Genomic DNA, 19,256 nt, shown 5'->3' with positions numbered 1-19,256 from the left:
TGAGCTGGTTGGATGGCATCACTGACTCAGTGGACATGAGTTTGAGTAAACTCTGGGAGTTGGTGATGGACAGGGAGGCCTGGCATGCTGCAGTCTATGGGGTCGCAAAGAGTCAGACACGACTGAGCGACTGAACTGAACTGAATCCCATCTCTATTCACCACATTTGGGTGGGGAGTCAGCCAAAAACACAGAGGGTCACCCCCTAAATGGAGTAACTGTGGGAGCCAGAAAAATCTTTCCAAAGACCAAGAAAATAATTTTAGGCACTACAGCAATCAGATGGGGGAGGAACATTCTGAATAGGTGCAGGGTATCTATATCATGATATTTTCTAATAATACTAGACTAAGCAATTAGCAACAACAACAAAAAAACTTTGCCTCACATTATTTCACTTAACAATAACGAATTAAATGTTGTTTTCCTAGACCCAGTGCTGTGCTAATAAACTGGCATTCTGAAAACAAGAGGCATGAATTTGAGGCATGTGTGAATTTCCATGGTATAAATACAAGTGTCATGGTGGATTTCAATCTCCAGCCTCACGTCACCAGACTTGGGGTTGGGAAGAGAGGCACAGTCAGCTCTGTCCGTTCCAGTACACTGCTGTCTAGACCTTTCTCTGTTTCATAACAAAACAAAGTACCTACAGGGACCAGGCGCACCATGTTACCAAGTGAAGTGAGGTTGAAGGATCGTACTGAGCCTGGTCTAAAGTGACCGGCTGCTTCAGTCCTGGCTGACTTGCCCTGTGGGAATGTCGGCCCACAGTTGCCAGGCATTCTGATTTTTCAAGATAGTTTAGGAATCTGAACAATTATGTTATATCTTCCTCTTTTAAAATGATGATAATGGGAATTTCCTGGTGGTCCAGTGGTTAGGACTCAGCACTTTCACTGCTAGGGATCTGGGTTCCATCACTGGTTGGGGAACTAGAATCCCACAAGGCACATGGTGTGGCCAAATAAATAAATAAAACAAAATGATGGTAGTAAATTTAACAGTTTTCTCCAACACTGTACAGCTCTCCCTCTTCCCACCTCCAAAACCATGCCTGTAGAAAAGACATAAGTTTGTCAAATCTATACAAACAGCTCTAGACTCAGCAATCTGTTGATTAAGAGTCACCAATCAATTTAAAAATAATGTTTACAACATTTAGGAAATTATTTTAGATCAAGAAACTTGGATTTCATCTGTGATCCTTAGATGGCAAGAAATGAAGCCATAACATACATATCTTAGTCATTAAAGCTAGTACTTACTCTAAGAAGAAAGCATTATAAACTCATGTTTAAAAGCAAATGAAAAGCTAAAATTTGTCTTACCCTATTACATAGGTCCTTTGAAAAACGTAGATGAAATTGAACTTAATCTCATTCCACAAGAGCAAATTTCAGCTAGATGGCTATGAGAAGATAAACAGGGTAGAACTGATGATTAGCCTTACCCATGTGACCAGATACAGGATTGGATTGGTGTATCTAACAGCAGGAACCGCGGCTTGTCCAGTGTTTTCTGTGAGCGCAAGAGCCAGATCTATGGCTGCCAGGATAAGAAGAAAGCCAACAATCACCTGAGAAGGCAAAAGACCACTGTTAGGAGGATATTCTTTAGAACACAATGGTTCCCAGTAACAGATGGCAAAAATGGTAAACAGTGCAAGATATGGAAGCAACCTAAGTGTCCATCATCAGATGAACGCATAAAGAAGTTGTGACTGATACACACACACACACACTAGAATACTACTCAGCCATCAAAAGAATGAAAATTTGCCCTTTTCAGCAATGTGGATAGACTTGGCAAGGACCATGCTTAGTGAAATAAGTTAAAGAAATAGCTATATGGTATCACTTATATGTAGAATCTAAAAAATACATCAAACTAGTGAATTTTTATATTACATTCTTTTCTGTTATCAAAAAAGAAGCAGACTCACAGATATAGAGAACAAATTATTGGTTACCAGTGGGGAGAGAGAAGAGGGGTAGGGAATCAAGAGGTACAAACTCTTAGGTATAAAGTAAGCTACAAGGATATATTATATAACACAGGGAATATGCCAATGTTTTATAACAATAAATGGGGTATAACCTTTAAAACTGTGAATCATATTGTACATCTATAATTTATATAACATTGTATATCAACTATAGCTCAATAAAAATGATAAACAGTGATTAAGATAACAAATATTTCTGCAATTAATATACAGAGTTCAAGCAAAGGGATAAAGTTCAAAGTATGCTATGATAAGTTAAGGAATGTTGAGTGTGACTTTTTTAAGATTCATTTTTGGATGTGTCAGGTCTTAGTTGCAGTATTAGATCCTCATTGCGGTTTGAGGGCTTCTCTCTAGTTGAGGTGTGTGGGCTCAGTAGTAGCAGCTCACAGGCTTAGTCGCCCTGCTGTATGTGGGATCTTAGTTCCCTGACCAGGGATCAAACCCACGTTCCATATATTGGAAGGAGGACTTTTATTATTTTATTTCTGGCTGTACTGGGTTTTCCTTACTGCAGGCTTTCTCCAGTTGTGGTGCGGGGGCTTCTCATTGCAGTGGCTTCTCTTGCAGTGGAGCATGAGCTCTAGGGGCACAAGCTTCAGTGGTTACAGCACATGGGCTCAGTAGCTGTGATGCACAGGCTTGGAAACTGTGGTGCACGGACTTAGTTGCTCCTCAGCGTATAGAATCTCCCCAGACCAGGGATTGAGCCCATGTCTCTTGCCTTGGCAGGCAGATTATTTACCATTGAGTCACCAGGGAGGCCCCTGGAAGGAGAATTCTTAACCACCAGGGAAGTCTCAAGTGTGATGATTTTAAAATATGTCCACAAATTCCCTGGTACTCCTTCCTTCAAAAATCAGAGGTTAGTTCCCCCTTCTCAGAGTTCAGAGTATGGGCTGAACTCTGGCTTGCTTGTAATGAACCGAATATGGCAGAAGTGACAGTGTGTGACTTCCAAGACTAGGGCGTAGAAAACAATGTGGCTTCCTCTTTGTTTTCTTGCTCAGATCACTCGCCACAAAGGAAACTTCCAGCCCCATCGTGAGGACACTCAAGTAGCTCTTTGGAGAGCTCTACTTGGATAGGAACTGAGACCTCCTGCCAAAAGCCATGTGGGTGTGTCAATTCAGAAGCAGATCTTTCTAGCTCCAATCAAGCCTTCAGATGACCTTAGTCCCAGCCTGTGTATTAACTGCAGCCTCAAGACAGACACTGAACTCAGATAAGTGAAGTGAAGTCGCTCAGTCGTGTCCGACTCTTTGCAACCCCATGGACTGTAATCTACCGGGCTCCTCCATCCATGGGATTTTTCAGGCAAGAATACTGGAGTTGGTTGCCATTTCCTTCTCCAGGAGATCTTCCCCACCCAGGGATCAAACCCGGGTCTCCCACATTGTAGACAGACGCTTTACCATCTGAGCCACTCCCAAATCCTTGACCCATGAAAATTGTGAAGTTAAAAAAAAGGTGTTTATTCTTAAGCTGCTTAGTTTGGGGGTAATTTATCGCATCGTAATAGGTAACTAATAAAATAGATTTAAAAAGGGAATTCCTCCACCCCAACTGGGATGGCACTATTCCCTCTCTTAGGTCAGTATCCCCAGCTTTCTCATATAAACTTTGAAGTTAATGATTGCAACCATGTCAATATTTGTCTTATGAGGTCATAAGACATGATACATGTTGTTCTAAAGAACTACGGCTCACCCATCAGAAGGGAAAATTATTACCTCCATTGAGGAGGTCCACCAGTATCTTACTCCTCAAAATGAACTTCTTCAGTATCAGCTCCCCATCTTCACCACTTCCTTTTCCCACCCAGCTGTGCATACTCATTCCATAAGCCTCATTCATCCAGAACAGTTCAGCTCAGGCAACGGTATCAGCCCCCACCCCTTCCCCCCCCCTGCCTTTTTTTTTTTTTTTGAGCTGCTCTGCACAGCAAGCAAGATCTTAGCTCCCAGACCAGGGATCCAATCCACACCCGCCCCTGCAGGGCTAGCGCAGAATTCTGACCACTGGACCAAGAAGTCCCTGGGCCCTTTATAATCAAACCAAGCCAAGAAGGAAGACAAAAGCACCTTTAATAGGACAAGTGCTACTACTTAGCAAGGTACAGAGTCAAAGACATGTTTATAAGGGGAATACATCTTTCTTAAGCATATTCTGCTTTCCTCACTGGAGACTGTAAAGATTTTGGTGGGAAAAATCATAGCTTTTTAAACAATAATTTATGTTTGCCTTTAGGTAAATTAGGAGATAAAAAAGTGTAAGCTAGAGCTAAAGCACTCACCCTTGAGGATGCCTGGATAAAGAGACTACAAACCAGCAGACCACTCCCCAGGCTAAGGAAAAGGAAGAAACCTTTGCCACAGGCTTACATATATTAAACTCATACAAATTGATTAGAAAGACACCGAGCAGTCCATATCAAAAACGACCGATTTACATTATCAAACATTCCTATAGGACTTCCCTGGTGGCTCAGTGGATAAAAATGCAGGGGACATGGGTTTAATCCATGATCTGGGAAGATTGCACATGCCAGGGAGCAACTAAGTCACAACTTCTGAGCCCACGTTCTATATCCCGAGAGCTGCAACATCTGCACCCAAATGCCTAGAGCCCATGCCTTGCACCAAGAGGAGCCACCACGAGAAACCCACGCACCACAACGAGAGAAAGCCCACACACAGTAACCAAGACTCAACACAACCAAAAGAAAAATTCTACAAAGCAATCGAGTCCACGTACTTTTTTTAAGTCCACATACTTTTAACCCAGTAATTTTTATTTCTAGGAGTTTATCCTATAGACACACTCATTGCAGCATTGCTTTTGATGGCAGATGGTTAGAAACCGCCTGGATTTCTATCAAGCAGAGGATGTAAATTATGCTATATCCAAATAACAGCATCTCAAGTGATCATTAAAAAGAAAGAAGCAGGAGCTTCCCTGCTGCCTCAGTAGTAAAGAATCCCCTTTCCAATGCAGGAGACATGGGTTAGATCCAGGAAGATCCCATTTGCCGTGGAACAAAGTCCATGCACCACAACTATCGAGTCTGTGCTCTATAGTCTGGGAACTGTAACCACTGAGCCCATGTGCTGCAGCTGCTGAAGTCTGTGCACCTAGAGCCCATGCTCCGCAGCGAGAGAAGCCACTGCAATGAGAAGCCCGTGCACAGCAATGGAGAGTAGCCTGGCTCTCTGCAACTAGAGAAAAGCCCACGCAGCAGCAAAGATCCAACAGAGCCAAAGAGAAAAGAAAGAAGCAGATCTTAAGTGCTAAAATGGGAGGACCTCCAAGACACAGAAGGAGGTATATAAGACTAGTACTAACATTTGTGTAGAAAAGTATACATCGGCAGGTATTTATAAAAGCATAGGTTATCTCTGAGAGTATACAAGGAACCAGTATCAATGGTTGCCACCTCAGACAGAAATGAATGACAAGGAGTATCATATATCCTTTTGCAGCTTTTGAATTTTATAACCCTCTGCAAATTATCTGTTCAAAAGATAAAAAGTAAATGAATACTCTCATTTTTTAAAAAATGAGCAAGTGACCTGAACTGACGTGAACAGACAATTTAAAAATAAAGTACAACTACAAATTGACACTTGCCATCTGCCTTTGCAAGGATTAAATCATATACTGCTTCAGCTGCTGACTTTTAACACCCCCTGAAAGGAGTTCTTGGTGGAGAGCAGAAATGAGGCACTCTGTGCTCAGGGTGGTGGTGGTGGTGGTGGGGAACCAGTGGAAACTATCTTCAGATACATATTTTTAGGAGCTGAATTTTATGAACCCTAATTCTTGTATCTTCTCATATCTAGAAAAGCACTAAAATCTTCATGGAGACATCTGCTCCTCATGACTAGAATAAACCTTCTGCAAAAAATATGTGCTTGACTGCATGCACTCCCACTTCACCAGAGTCACATATATACTGACATTCCCCCTGAATTCTTTGGAGCAGTTTCTCAGAGATATCTGAGATGTTGTCTTCCAGGCTATAGTCCTCATTTTGCCCCAAATAAAACAACTCACAACTCTCACATTATGCATTTTTAAAAAGTTGTATTCTTAACCACTTTAAAAAAATCAGTCACATTATTACAGCAATGCAAAATAAAATAATAGGATGTCATTTTTGCTTATAAAATTAAAAATGTTACTCAGTGCTAGCAAAAGTACAGAGCTAAGCACTTTAACACACTTCCATGGTGAGATTATAATGTGATAAAAAACCTTCCTAAATTAAAAAAATTTTCCGTTATGTTTCAAAAGTTTTAAGTTGCTTGTATATGTTGATATAGTAGTTCTATTTCTGGGACTCTATTCTGAGGAAATAATCTGAATTGCAGGCAAATATTTAAGTGCAAGAATGTTAACTGAAGTCTCTTTCTTTATAGTGAAGAATTTATAAAACCTAAAATAACCCAAAACAGTGGTGGAGGGGTTTGTTGTATTGATCTGAAAGAAGTGCCAGATAATTCTCCAGCAAAAATCAATTTATTCAACAGAGGATTGCATTTTGGAGTCTGAAACCATGGCAAGCCACATGCCCCTCTGACATGGGAAGGAGAACACTTTCATAAAGAGGAAAAGGAAACTGGGAGGGCTACAGTACACAAGGAAGCCATGGTTTTTCTTTGGCCGAGTCCTTGCCTACGAAGAAGAGGCTTTCTTCTTCCTTGCTGGGCTCTGCTACAGTTATAGTGGGTGAGAACTCAGCTCTTCTGGTTTTCCACCTACTTAACTGAGGCTTGTGATTATTATTTCTTTTTTACAGATGAAAGAAGACACTACTACGAAGAGTTGTTAAAATAAGTTATGGAATACTCATGTGATAAGCTATTTTTTAGTCATCAAAACTATGTTGAAAAATTATGTTTTAAGAATAATGTTGATAACACTAGGCAATGCTTTCAGGGAAGAATCTGTCTCAATACAGGAGACCTGGGTTCAATCCCTGGGTTGGGAAGATTCCCCTAGAGAAGGAAATGCCCACCCACACCAGTATTCTGGTCTGGAGAATTCCATGGACAGAGGAGCATGGCGAGCCCCATGGGGTTGCAAAGGAGTTGGACACGACTGAAGTGATTTAACACTCAGGTGCAAAAAAGTAGACCATAACATTGCATTCAATGAATTCAATTATGTTTTTTAAGTACGCACAGAAAAAGACAGGAGTTTCCAGTTCAAGATATCAGGTTTATAAAAATACATTTCACTATACAGTGAAGTGAAGTCGCTCAGTTGTGTCCGACTCTTTGCGACCCCATGGACTGTAGCCTATCAGGCTCCTCCATCCATGGGATTTTCCAGGCAAGAGTTCTGGAGTGGATTGCCATTTCTTTCTCCAGGGGATCTTCTTGACTCAGGAATCGAACCCTGGTCTCCCGCATCGTGGGCAGACGCTTTACCGTCTGAGCCACCAGGGAAGCCTCACTGTACAGCAGGTGCAGACAAATACTGTTTGATTCCACTTATATGAAGTACCTAGAATAGTCAGATTCATAGAGTCAGAAAGTATTTGGCCAACGCAACACATTGGTAGGTGCCAGGGCAGGAGGGAGTATGAGGAGAGGTCATGGGAACTTAGTGTTTAGTGGGGACAGAGTCTCAGTTTAGGAAAGTGAAAAATGCTGGAGATGGATGATGGTAAGAGTCGCACTTAGTACCACCATATAGTTAACTCTGGTTAAAATAGTATGTTCTATAGTATGTGAATTTTACCACAATAAAAAGCATTTAAAAAATATCCGGTTTAGTATACTTGTTTCCCAGCCTTTCCTATCCCACTGATTTGATAGAAGAGAAGTACCTGAGAAATAAACCCATAGTAGTGCTGAGTCTATGAATGGAAGAGGGTGAGTGAGCTTGGCAAACCAGGCAGTTTTAGAAAACAAAACACAAACGTGTCAATAGCATCAGGTAAAAGAGCAGAGAAAACTGTGGTCTAAAATATACACAAGAAAAAGCAGTGGAAGGGGGCCTGAGATAGACATCGCTGGTTGCTACGCTTGTGTCTTCCGTCTGCCCCACCAGATTCACTCTCCACCACTGTCCGTTAGAGCCTGGAGTGGTAACAGCTCACTGCTAAGCCCCAGGTCTCTTTGTAAATACAACCTCCTCTCACCACTTTACTTTGCCTCAGCCATCTGCCTCCTGTGAGGACCCTGACTGGTACAGTTGCCTCCTCAAAGCCATTTTCTTCCTAACAGAACCCCCACTTTTGTAAAATATGAACCCTACTCAGCTCAGTCATAGGCTTGGGTAGAAACTGCACCTATCTCCAACCCTATGAAGTGAATTAAAACCAATCCTGGTGATCCGGTTCCTCTGGCCTGGGACTGCTTTTGCCACAAACATGTGACACAATTCTGGCCAAAGAGAAGTTGAGGGGCAGCTTGTGGGGACTGTCTTGTGTGAGCTTCTGAAAAAGGTTCCCTTCACTGATCAAAGTGATACATATATCCCGAATATGTAAAGAACTTTTTATAACAGCAAAAAGATACAAATAACCCAATTTAAAAATGCATAAAGGGTTATGCAAAGAATAAATTTTTCCGAAGACAGTATACAAATGGCCAAAAAGCAGATGAAAAAAAATGCTCAACGTCATTAATCACTTGGGAGATACAAATCAAAACCACAATGAGATACCACTTCATACCTACTAGGATAGTAGATATATTATATTCTCCATCAAAAAGATGAATAGCAAGTACTGGTGTGGACGAGTGTTAGAGCCCATATTGTACACCTGAAAATAATACAACATTATAAATCAGCTATGCTCCAGATTTTTTTTTTTTTTTTTTTTTGCTGGCAGGAATGTAAAAGGGTATAGCCACTTTGAAAACATTTGTCAGTTCCTCAAGATATTAGATATGGATTTACCATATGACTCAGCAATTCTATTGCTAAGCATATACATACTCAAGAAAACTGAAAACCTATGTCCACCCAAAAACTGGTACACAAATGTTCCTAACAGCATTTTTCAAATAGACAAAAACTGGAAAAAACTCAAATACCCATCAACTGATAAGTGGATAAGCAAGATATCGAACCTGTACAATCGTGAGACCTATAGCCATAAAAAGGAATGAAATACTGATACATGCTACAACATGAACGAGCCCCTTGAAAACATGATGCTAAGTGAAAGAAGCCAGACACAAAAGGGCAAATATTGTATGACTGCATTTGTATGTGAAAGCTGCTACAGTCATCCTGCAATCACGTGCTGGCTTGGTAAGTGGCTTGATGTGCTGAGGTTATCAGAAAAAAAGATGAAAATAATCAACCTGTTGATACTGTTGAATTGCTATATTACCAAATCCAGGAGGTGCACTGGACTTCCTGTTTTATAAGATAATAAAATGTGTCACTTAAGCCAATAGGTATAACTTGCAAGACAGAGTCTTGACTTACTATAAATCTATTCTTTCTAGTCCACCCTGGCAGAGAGTTAGAATGGAAAACAGGACAGAAGTGAGTTTCCATTGATGTTGTGTGAACTGGTACAGTTATATCAGTCCCTTTATGCTCTCACCCACCCCCAAACCATCAGGCAAATCCATAGACAACTATAATCCACCAGCATCCTTAAACTGGCTAAAACAGAAGTATTTGCTAAAGAAATTGAATCCTTCTGGGAGGAGGACAGGGCAGGTAATGGTGCTCCAGGGTAAATGCATCTTCACTCTGCAGTCAGAGGTGGAGAGGCACCGCCTAGCATCCTGCTCTGGAGGGAAGCCAGTGAGTACAGACAGTGGTCCAGGACTCAGAGCTCACAGGCAGTCCTCCCATCAAGAAGAGGCCGCCTGGGGAAGTGGATCTAGATACTGCCAGGAAACCTACTGCAGCCACACGTTCATTGACTTAGTCCCCTATTTATAAGTGCAAACAGAACACCAATAACCACCGAAAGTTGAGAAAAATCAGTACTAGTGAAGAAGATAGCCAAGATACTGAAACAGAACAACTGATTCTGAGATGGAACAAACAGAAATTAAGTGAAGAGAATTTCAAATTATTTTAAAATTAATGTCCTGTAAGAGACTTGAGAAGATGTTGCATCCACAAATTTGTTGCTGTCAGAAAAAGGTATATTCAGGGGACTTTCCCAGTGGTCCAGTGATTAGGACTCTGTGCTTCCACTGCAGGGAGCACAGGTTCAATCCCTACTCAAGGAGCTAAGAACTCACAGGCCACCCTGCTTGGCCAATTTTTTTTTTTCTTGTTCGGGAATTAAGAATGTGATTCTCAGGAATCAAACCCATTATTGCTAAAATAAAGGCACTTTAGGATGATTAAAAGAAAAAATTTAGGAAAATCTCTCAGAACACAGGGGAAAAGAGAAAAAGAAATTCTGGAAAGAAGTTGAGGACTTCCCTGGTCATCCAGCGGTTGGGAGTCTGCCTGCTAATGCAAGGGACATGGGTTTGATCCCTGGTCTGGGAAGATTCCACATACCATGGGGCAGTTAAGCCCACACACTGCAACTACTGAAGCCCAGACGTCCTAGAGCCTGTGCTCTGCAACAAGAGAAGCCACAGCAGTGAGAAGCCCAGCACTGCAACTAGACAATAGCCCCCTCCTCGCTGCAACAGAGAAAGCCCATGAACAGCAACGAAAACCCAGAGCAGCCAAAAATAAGAATTTTTTAAAGTATCTTAAAAAAAAAGTTGAGAAGGAGGATCAATTCGAAGAGTCCAATATCTAAAAGAAGTTCTAAACTTCTTTAAAATTATAAAATTAGAGGAAAAAAATGAAAAGATTAATATATAAAAATTTCCCAGATATAAGAAAGACATGAGTCTTTAGATTAACAATGTAGAATCCATTGAATGAAAAAAGACCCATGTAAACACACTCATGAAATTTCAGGACATCAAGAACAAAGAGGATAAAACTTTCTAGAGAGGATAACAAGGAATGAGAAGAATTCTAACTTGGTAGCACAAGATTTGAGGAATGACACAGCAACATCTTTAGAGTTGAAAAAAAATGTTTCAACCTAGCATTCCATATCCAGATCAACATTTTCAGAAAGCAGGGACCCAAAGACTTTATTTACTATTGTTTTTTTCTGAAAATTTTATATGAGGCTGTTCTCCAAGAAATTTGGAGGCACTAATTTTCTTGTCTTACACAAAGGGGCTCAAGTGGAAAACACAATGAAACATGGTGACTATAGGTAAACAATACTGTACTGCATATTTGAAGTTGCTAAGAAAGTAGATTCTGAAAGTTCTCATTGCAAGAAAAAAATTTTTGCAACTATATATGGTGATGGATGTTAACTAGACTTACTAGATCATTTCAAACTTATGCTGTACACCTAAAACTAATAATGTTATATGTCAATTGTGCCTCAGTTTTTAAAAATACTATAAACTGAAAAAAAAATCTCATTTGATCTCCAGAATTTATCTTCTAACCGCAAGTTTGTTATACACAGCACTGCAATTATGGTCAAAACATTGTATTACATACTTCAAAGTCGCTAAGAGACTAGATCTTAAATGTTCTCTGTCTCTCACACATACACACAAAAGATAATTTTGTGACATGATAGAAGTGTTAGTTAGCCAAGGATATGGTGGTAATCATATTGCAAAGTATATAAATGTATCAAATCAATACACTGTGCACCTTCAACTTATATAATGTTATGCCTCAATTAAGAAAGAAGAAAGGAAGAACTAGAGTCTAAAATTAAAGGGGAAAAAAGGGCATGGGGAGGGGAGTTCCTTGGCAGTCCAGTGGTTAGGATTCTGGGCTTTCACTGCCATGGCCCCGATTCAATCCCCGGTTGGGAAACCAAGATCCTACAGGCTGCATGGCATGGCCAATTAAATTGACGGCAGATTTTTAGGTATAACCTACAGAAGAACAGAAAGCTGGTTTTAGAAAAGGCAGAGGAACCAGAGATCAAATTGCCAACATCCGCTGGATCATGGAAAAAGCAAGAGAGTTCCAGAAAAACATCTATTTCTGCTTTATTGACTATGCCAAAGCCTTTGACTGTGTGGATCACAATAAACTGTGGAAAATTCTGAAAGAAATGGAAATACCAGACCACCTGATCTGCCTCTTGAGAAATTTGTATGCAGGTCAGGAAGCAACAGTTAGAACTGGACATGGAACAACAGCTTGGTTCCAAATAGGAAAAGGAGTTCGTCAAGGCTGTATATTGTTACCCTGTTTATTTAACTTATATGCAGAGTACATCATGAGAAACGCTGGACTGGAAGAAACATAAGCTGGAATCAAGACTGCCGGGAGAAATATCAATAACCTCAGATATGCAGATGACACCACCCTTATGGCATAAAGTGAAGAGGAATTAAAAAGCCTCTTGATGAAAGTGAAAGTGGAGAGTGAAAAAGTTGGCTTAAAGCTCAACATTCAGGAAATGAAGATCATGGCATCCAGTTCCATCACTTCATGGCAAATAGATGGGGAAACAGTAGAAACAGTGTCAGACTTTATTTTTCTGGGCTCCAAAATCACTACAGATGGTGACTGCAGCCATGAAATTAAAAGACACTTACTCCTTGGAAGCAAAGTTATGACCAACCTAGATAGCATATTCAAAAGCAGAAACATTACTTTGCCAACAAAGGTTCGTGTAGTCAAGGCTATGGTTTTTCCAGTGGTCATGTATGGATGTGAGAGTTGGACTGTGAAGAAGGCTGAGCGCCGAAGAATTGATGCTTTTGAACTGTGGTGTTGGAGAAGACTCTTGAGAGTCCCTTGGACTGCAAGGAGATCCAACCAGCCCATTCTGAAGGAGATCAGCCCTGGGATTTCTTTGGAGGGAATGATGCTAAAGCTGAAACTCCAGTACTTTGGCCACCTCATGCGAAGAGTTGACTCATTGGAAAAGACTCTGATGCTGGGAGGGATTGGGGGCAAGAGGAGAAGGGGACAACAGAAGATGAGATGGCTGGATGGTATCACTGACTCGATAGACGTGAGTCTGAGTGAACTCCGGGAGGTGGTGATGGACAGGGAGGCCTGGTGTGCTGCGATTCATGGGGTCTCAAAGAGTCAGACACGACTGAGTGACTGATCTAATCTGATCTGATATGAGAGAGAGAGGAAGAGAGGCAAAGGAAGCTAGGGAGTTGGGTCAATGAATAAATTCCTTGTCTTTTATAGAGGACATAAATAGATCTTTATTGAAGTTGATGGATCAAGGAACACAGAATGAAAACATTATTTGAAGATACAGAGGTAGCCATCAAAATAATTTGAAATGGCAGCCTCTGGAGAATAAAACTAGAAGGTAGAGGGTTGACGGAAGTGATTTTTTCATTTGTCTTTATTTAGTTTTTTAAAGAGAGTAAAAGGAAACATCCAAAAACGTTAAAAACAGAAGTACAGAGTGATAACAATTATCAATGATTTCCTCCTCTATTTCCCTAGAGTCAACAAAATTTCTACAATAATCACATACTCAAGCTTTCTACAGAAATGCATTGTTTATAATCAGAAATAATTTTTAATCCCATTCAAGGGAACCTTATGGTTGTTTAATTATTGCTGTGGTTGTTCAGTCGCTGAACTGTATCTGACTCTGTGACCCCATGGACTGTAGCCCACCAGGCTCCTGTGTCCATGGGATTTCCCAGGCAAGAACACTGGAGTGAGTTGCCATTTCCTTCTCCAGGGGATCCTTCCAACCCAGGGATCGAACCTGCGTCTTTGCACTGCAGGCATTCTTTACTGCTGAGCCACGAGAGAAGCCCTGTTTAATGATTACCAAGTCCTTAAATAGGCTTTGCACTCGATCTCTGAATCACTGGAGGAGCTTCAAGTGCACATGGAGTTTACTGAACTCAACTTCCTAAGGGGACACAACCTCATTGGTATTATAAAAAAAAAAAAAAAAGTGGTTTGGCTATATTTAATATCTTTCCGCCTCTGCAGTCTTCCTTTCCCCAGGGCTTTATGAAAGCACTCTGACTGAATTTCTGACCCATTACATAGGGTGTCTATTTTCATCACTTCTCTGGAAGACAAATGTGTAACTTCAGTTCCAACATTTTCAGGAACTATACCCCCAGCAGACCATTCTACTCTCAGACCGTTATTACAATTAGAAAGTTCCTCCACCTTTGTAACGGTCTTTCCAACTGAACTTATTTAAAACCCTCTCGAAGAAAAGTCAACTGATAAAGCTGTCTCAAATTTAAGTTCTTAACTTTTGATACAGCTGAATGGAAAATAATTTCTATATCTTTGATTTTCTTTAAACTTATGTAAGAATAAAGGATAAAAAGCTAAATCATCCACACACAAAAAGAAAAAGTTCTGTATGTTTAGCTAAAGTTAGCTCCCTTGGAACAACCTACACCAACTTAATCTTACTGACTGACACTTTCAGAATGAGCTAGACAATCTCCTATGTTAAACTGCTACAAATACTTGAAGATGACTTCCATATCTCACTGACTCAACAATAAGCCCATTTTTGCTGCATATCTGACCTCAGCCTACTTCATAACCTCTAGAACAAAACTCCTTTCTTGTTCCCCTAGGACTTAATATGAGCTCATTCACTCATTCATTTTTTTTTAAATTTTATTTTATTTTTAAACTTTACATAATTGTATTAGTTTTGCCAAATATCAAAATGAATCCGCCACAGGTATACATGTGTGCTGGGCACAGGTCCCTTTAGCAAAGGGTGCACCTTTGAACAAACTGGTAGTCTCTCATCAGGTTAGTCAAACAAATTGACTTAGTCCAGATAAGATAAACCCTGCACTAATGACCAAACAACAATAACAATTGAAGAGAGTCAGAGGGGACTTCCCTGGCAGTCTAGTGGTTAAGATTCCATGTTTCCAATGAAAGAGATGTGGGTTCAATTCCTGGTTGGGGAACTAACATCCCTCAATCCCTGGTTACGGAACAAGATCCCACATACCAAGAAATGCAGTGAAATACTTTTTTAAAAAAAAGAGAGTCAGAGAGGAACAGCCCAAAGGCAAGTAGAATAGGAAGTGAAGATATGAAATCAAGCTGAGGATTGAGCCAAGAAGAAGGTAAATTTCATAGAAGTAGTGAATTTTTATTTTCTGAGGAGTTATACTTTGGACTGTTTCAGAGGAATCTTGAAATTTTTAACAGGAAGCTAATCTGTACCTTTCACTCAGGGTGGAGGACAAAAAAAGCATAAATTATAAGCTATGAGCAAGGGTGAGTGGATCATTAGTTATAGAAATAAAAAAAAAACAAATACACTGCTTTTATTTTTATCTATTGAGTTTTATCTAGAGGTTTGTGTTATGAAAGTTAAACAAAATGTGATATAGTCATATAATGGAATATCATGGTTGAGCCTTGAACAACATGTGTGAACCTTGAAAACCTTATAACAAGTAAAAGAAGCCACTCAATCATATATTATAGGATTTCAATCATATGAAATGTTTAGAACAGGGAAACTGCAGAGACAAAGAGTAGATTATTGGTTCCTTAGGTCTAGGGGAGGTGGGGAGATATGGGTTAATGAATAAAGGATTTGTTTTTGAGGAGGAAAATGTTCTAAAATTGACTGTGGTGATGGCTTACACAGATCATGAAAATACTAAAAAAAAATTGTATTTAAATGGGTAAAATTGTATTATAAGATATGTGAGTTATTTCTCAATAAAGTTTTTTAAAGTTAATAGCTATAAGAAATGGGATACTGATTTACTGATTATCCAACCTTTGCTTAGAAGCTCCAGAAAATGATAGCTCTCTAACTTGACTGACTAGCCAGAAGATCTGTCTCATCCCCAAGGTACTGAAGTGTGATGTTTGATGTTCAGAATGACCCACTCTTGATCCCATTCCTATTCCTAGAATGGATTTATCAGCATTCAGCAAATGCCATGCCAAGTGCTTGGCCCTGTGCCAGGCACTCAGCTCTACGAGGGAGACAGCGGCCCTGCTCCAAGCCCTCCCAGGCTGTTCTTCTATCCAGAGTAGACGAGGCCCGCCACCACCTCAGAGTGTCTGTGCAAAGTCAACTTCCTCTGGACAAATTTCTTCCTGCCTTCTTTTTAGGCTGCAACAACCTGGGTTCATTGATCTGTATGCTCATAGAACACCAAATCTAATTTGTCTGTCTAAAATCCTATTTAATAATCAGGACAAGATAGGAAAAACCCTAGTGAAAAGCAGCAGGTGATAGTTACTAAGAGGGAGCTTTACAAGCTCAATTGAAGATCTCCCCGTTCCCACAAGTTCTTCTCTGCATTAATCAGTGCAGTCGGCTGGGAGGCACCTACACTCATTCCTCCTGGGCTTTCTCCTGCAGCCCTTTCCATTATTTCCCTGCTCAGGCAGGTCACAGTGAGCACATATCCATCCTTCCTCTACGGTGAGTGACCACCCAGACCCAGGGTTGACTCTGGGGGGAACGGAAGCCCTATTTCAGATCCAAGTCTGTGGAGAAGAATGATATTCGGATTGCCTGAGTGGTGCAGACACTTTTCTTAGTTCATTTTTACCTCATGGTAGATGCCAACTGAATTACAGTCTCCTGATTAATTAGAACAGCTTGAAGATACATTCATGCACTTCCCAGGTGGCGCTAGTGGTAAAGAATCTGCCTGCCAATTCAGGAGACACTAGAGATGTGGGTTCAATCCCTGGGTCAGGAGGATCAACTGGAGGAGGAAATGGCAACCCACTCCAGTGATCTTGCCTGGAAAATTCCATGGACAGAGGAGCCTGGCGGGCTACAGTCCGTGGGGTCACAAAGAATTGGATACAACTGAGCACACACACATGCAGCAAAAAGATAATCCAGTGTTTGCTTCTCAAAGGCTGAAAAGACAGCTATTCAACTGACTGATTACTCATCATTGGTGTTTCTGGCGTCCAATATCCATAAGACTTCAGAGTCATTCTTATGCAAAAATCAAAGTAATCTTAACTAGGGAATATGGCAGGGGTCAGTGAGGCACAGGGCAGGTGGAAGCAGAGGCCTCCAGAGCACGGCTCTACCTGAGACAGCAGAACCTGGGAAAACTGGCCCAGACAGGGAAGAAGACACTTGAACCACCGAGAAATGTTCTCTACTGCATACTACAAAATTCGTTTGAAAATAGTAGAGTTCCCTTACCTGCTTGGCAAGGTAGAGTTTGGTGATAGATTTCTTGGTCCTGGATCTATATACATGGAGAAGCTGCCAAGGGGCCAGGAGCCAAAGGAAGCCCAAGGGAATCCACACCAGAACAGTCTGCTCAAAACAAAGCGGCAGGTCCACCTCCGGGCTATCCAACAACGAGGAATTCTGGGGGAGCAAAATGGAGTGACTGTTGGATATATGCATTTTTGAAGAGAGAATACCAACCCCCAGCCCACTACCACCCCTACCCTCACTTCCAAACAGTTCTAACTCAGTTCTATATCCCTATTTAGCCTGACCCTTCAACCAGCTGTATTTTCCTATCCAACTCCATTGATATAAACATCACCATTTAATGCCAGTTGGCGACTTTTTTGACCAAATGATACAAACCTCTAAAAACCGTTCTTTCTGCGATTCTAAGTGAATTTCTCCACCAGCTGTACAGATTTAATTTCACTACATCTGCCAAGTTGTGGGAAGAAGAGGGACCCTTCCACAATCCAAAGAGGAGAATAATCCTAGGATATAAAAACGTATTCTAGTTCTTAGCACTGACCAAACTCACAGGCAAACACCAAACCTGCAGGCAGCAGAGTGCTTACTTACACTAGGGCAATTAATCTCCTACGGCCCCAAGGGCTTAAGTTGGAACCTGAAGGGGCCTTAGGCTAAGCAGCAGCAGCAGCACATTGGAGGGAAGGCTTATTCCCACCAAGTTTCCTACTAGACTTTGCATCCTGCAATAAACAGAAGTATCTTGGGAGGTGAAGGTGGGGGCACCATTTCTTGTATCTGAGTCATGTGAGGGTAGATCTTTCTCTTCTTGCAAACATTTTTTGCTTTGTACAGCTGTTTGCACACTCTTTAAAGATTGAGGTTCCCTGACCAAGATGATCTGTCAAATGATTCTCAGAACTCTCTTGAGATGACTTGGTGCGATCCTGGGGCATGGTAAGCCCCCCTTTCCTGTGCTGTATACGATACTGTGCAGGGCCCGGTGGGGTTCCTGGGCACAAAGCCTTATAGGAAACAGCCTTCATTCAGCCTCCAGAAACTTCCTTGAGTTCCAATGGGCAGAGTCAAGCAGTTTTTAATTAGGGAAGGAAGGGGATGTGAGATAAGAGGGAAAACAAACTGGTCAAGCTCAGCCTAGGGACAAGGTCCTTGCTTCCCCATCAACAGATACACACAACAATATCTTTGAGCTATTTTGCAGATACTGAAACCCCCTCCAGGTGGGAGAAGTTAATGATTAAAGATAGCAAGCTGGCCACAAGCACGCAGACCCCAGGCCAGCTGGAAACAATGCTTTTTCTACTTTCCTCACCACTCACCCATCAGGAGAATGTCCAGGAGCTGGTCACATCCTCTTTGAACAATTACTATAAAACTTCTCACTATCTTCTGCAAGGTGGGACGCACGGTTTTGAGAGCAAGAGCCCACTGTGGCCCCCTCTGCCTGGCAAAGAAAGAAAGCTATTCTTTTCTACTTCACCCAGAACTCTGTCTCTGAGATTCAGTTTGGCACTGGTTGACAGAGAAGCTGAGCTTTCAGCATCATCCACATCTGGGCCTCGAGCACCTTGGGGCCCAGTTTCTTTCTAGGATGGGAAGTGCTGTCCATGTGCTCCGCTATCTCATTCCGCTCTCCTTGTAAAATTATCTAACTTTAGAATGTGAAAGAATTACCAAGATGGTTAAGCTAATTTAACGAGCACTCCAGTTGATTCTGATGCTATGAGTCTGCCAACCAGGATTTCTCAAAATCCCTAAATTTCTGTTTCACTAAACCATGTGGTACTGTTGCTCACCCTGTCTTATTCTCTGCTCTAACGGTTCGAAAATTGTCTCAGTGCTCTTCATGCCCAAATTTGCATCCCTAGCCTCAACTTGTAGTCCATCTCACTAATTGGCAGAACATATCAGTATCATTTCAACATCAACATTTCTCAATAAAACTCAAACATAGATAATCTCTTCTTCCTCCTATTCCACAAACAATTCCTCCTAAGATTAATGAAATTGGAAGCTTTTCCCATATTTCTCTTTAGAGAAGGCAATTTTGCAGCTACCTATTCTGAGAAA

At 41.1% G+C, this 19,256-nt stretch overlaps 1 protein-coding gene across 3 annotated transcripts in view; it reads right to left on the bottom strand.

The window, feature by feature from the left end:
* Positions 1 to 19,256, bottom strand: part of ABCC2 (ATP binding cassette subfamily C member 2) — a 70,253-nt gene that overhangs the window by 50,368 nt on the left and 629 nt on the right. For 2 of the 3 annotated variants that reach the window (XM_086377195.1, XM_086377196.1), the window contains exons 2-3: positions 17,163 to 17,333; positions 1,454 to 1,579 (exon numbers count right to left, since the gene is read on the bottom strand). In XM_086377195.1, the coding sequence (XP_086233321.1) occupies positions 1,454 to 1,579; positions 17,163 to 17,333 (297 nt within the window). Of the gene's footprint in view, positions 1 to 1,453; positions 1,580 to 17,162; positions 17,334 to 18,505; positions 18,627 to 19,256 lie in introns of all 3 variants that reach the window. The other variant, XM_086377197.1, reaches the window with a different exon arrangement.

The sequence above is a fragment of the Bos grunniens genome, chromosome 26 (genome assembly GCF_055505025.1).
Source record: "Bos grunniens cultivar Pamir isolate PY7600 chromosome 26, Bosgru_T2T1.0, whole genome shotgun sequence".
Taxonomy (NCBI): Eukaryota; Metazoa; Chordata; class Mammalia; order Artiodactyla; family Bovidae; genus Bos; species Bos grunniens.
Note: the sequence above shows the minus strand (reverse complement) of the source record. Positions and strands in the feature narration are given on the sequence as shown.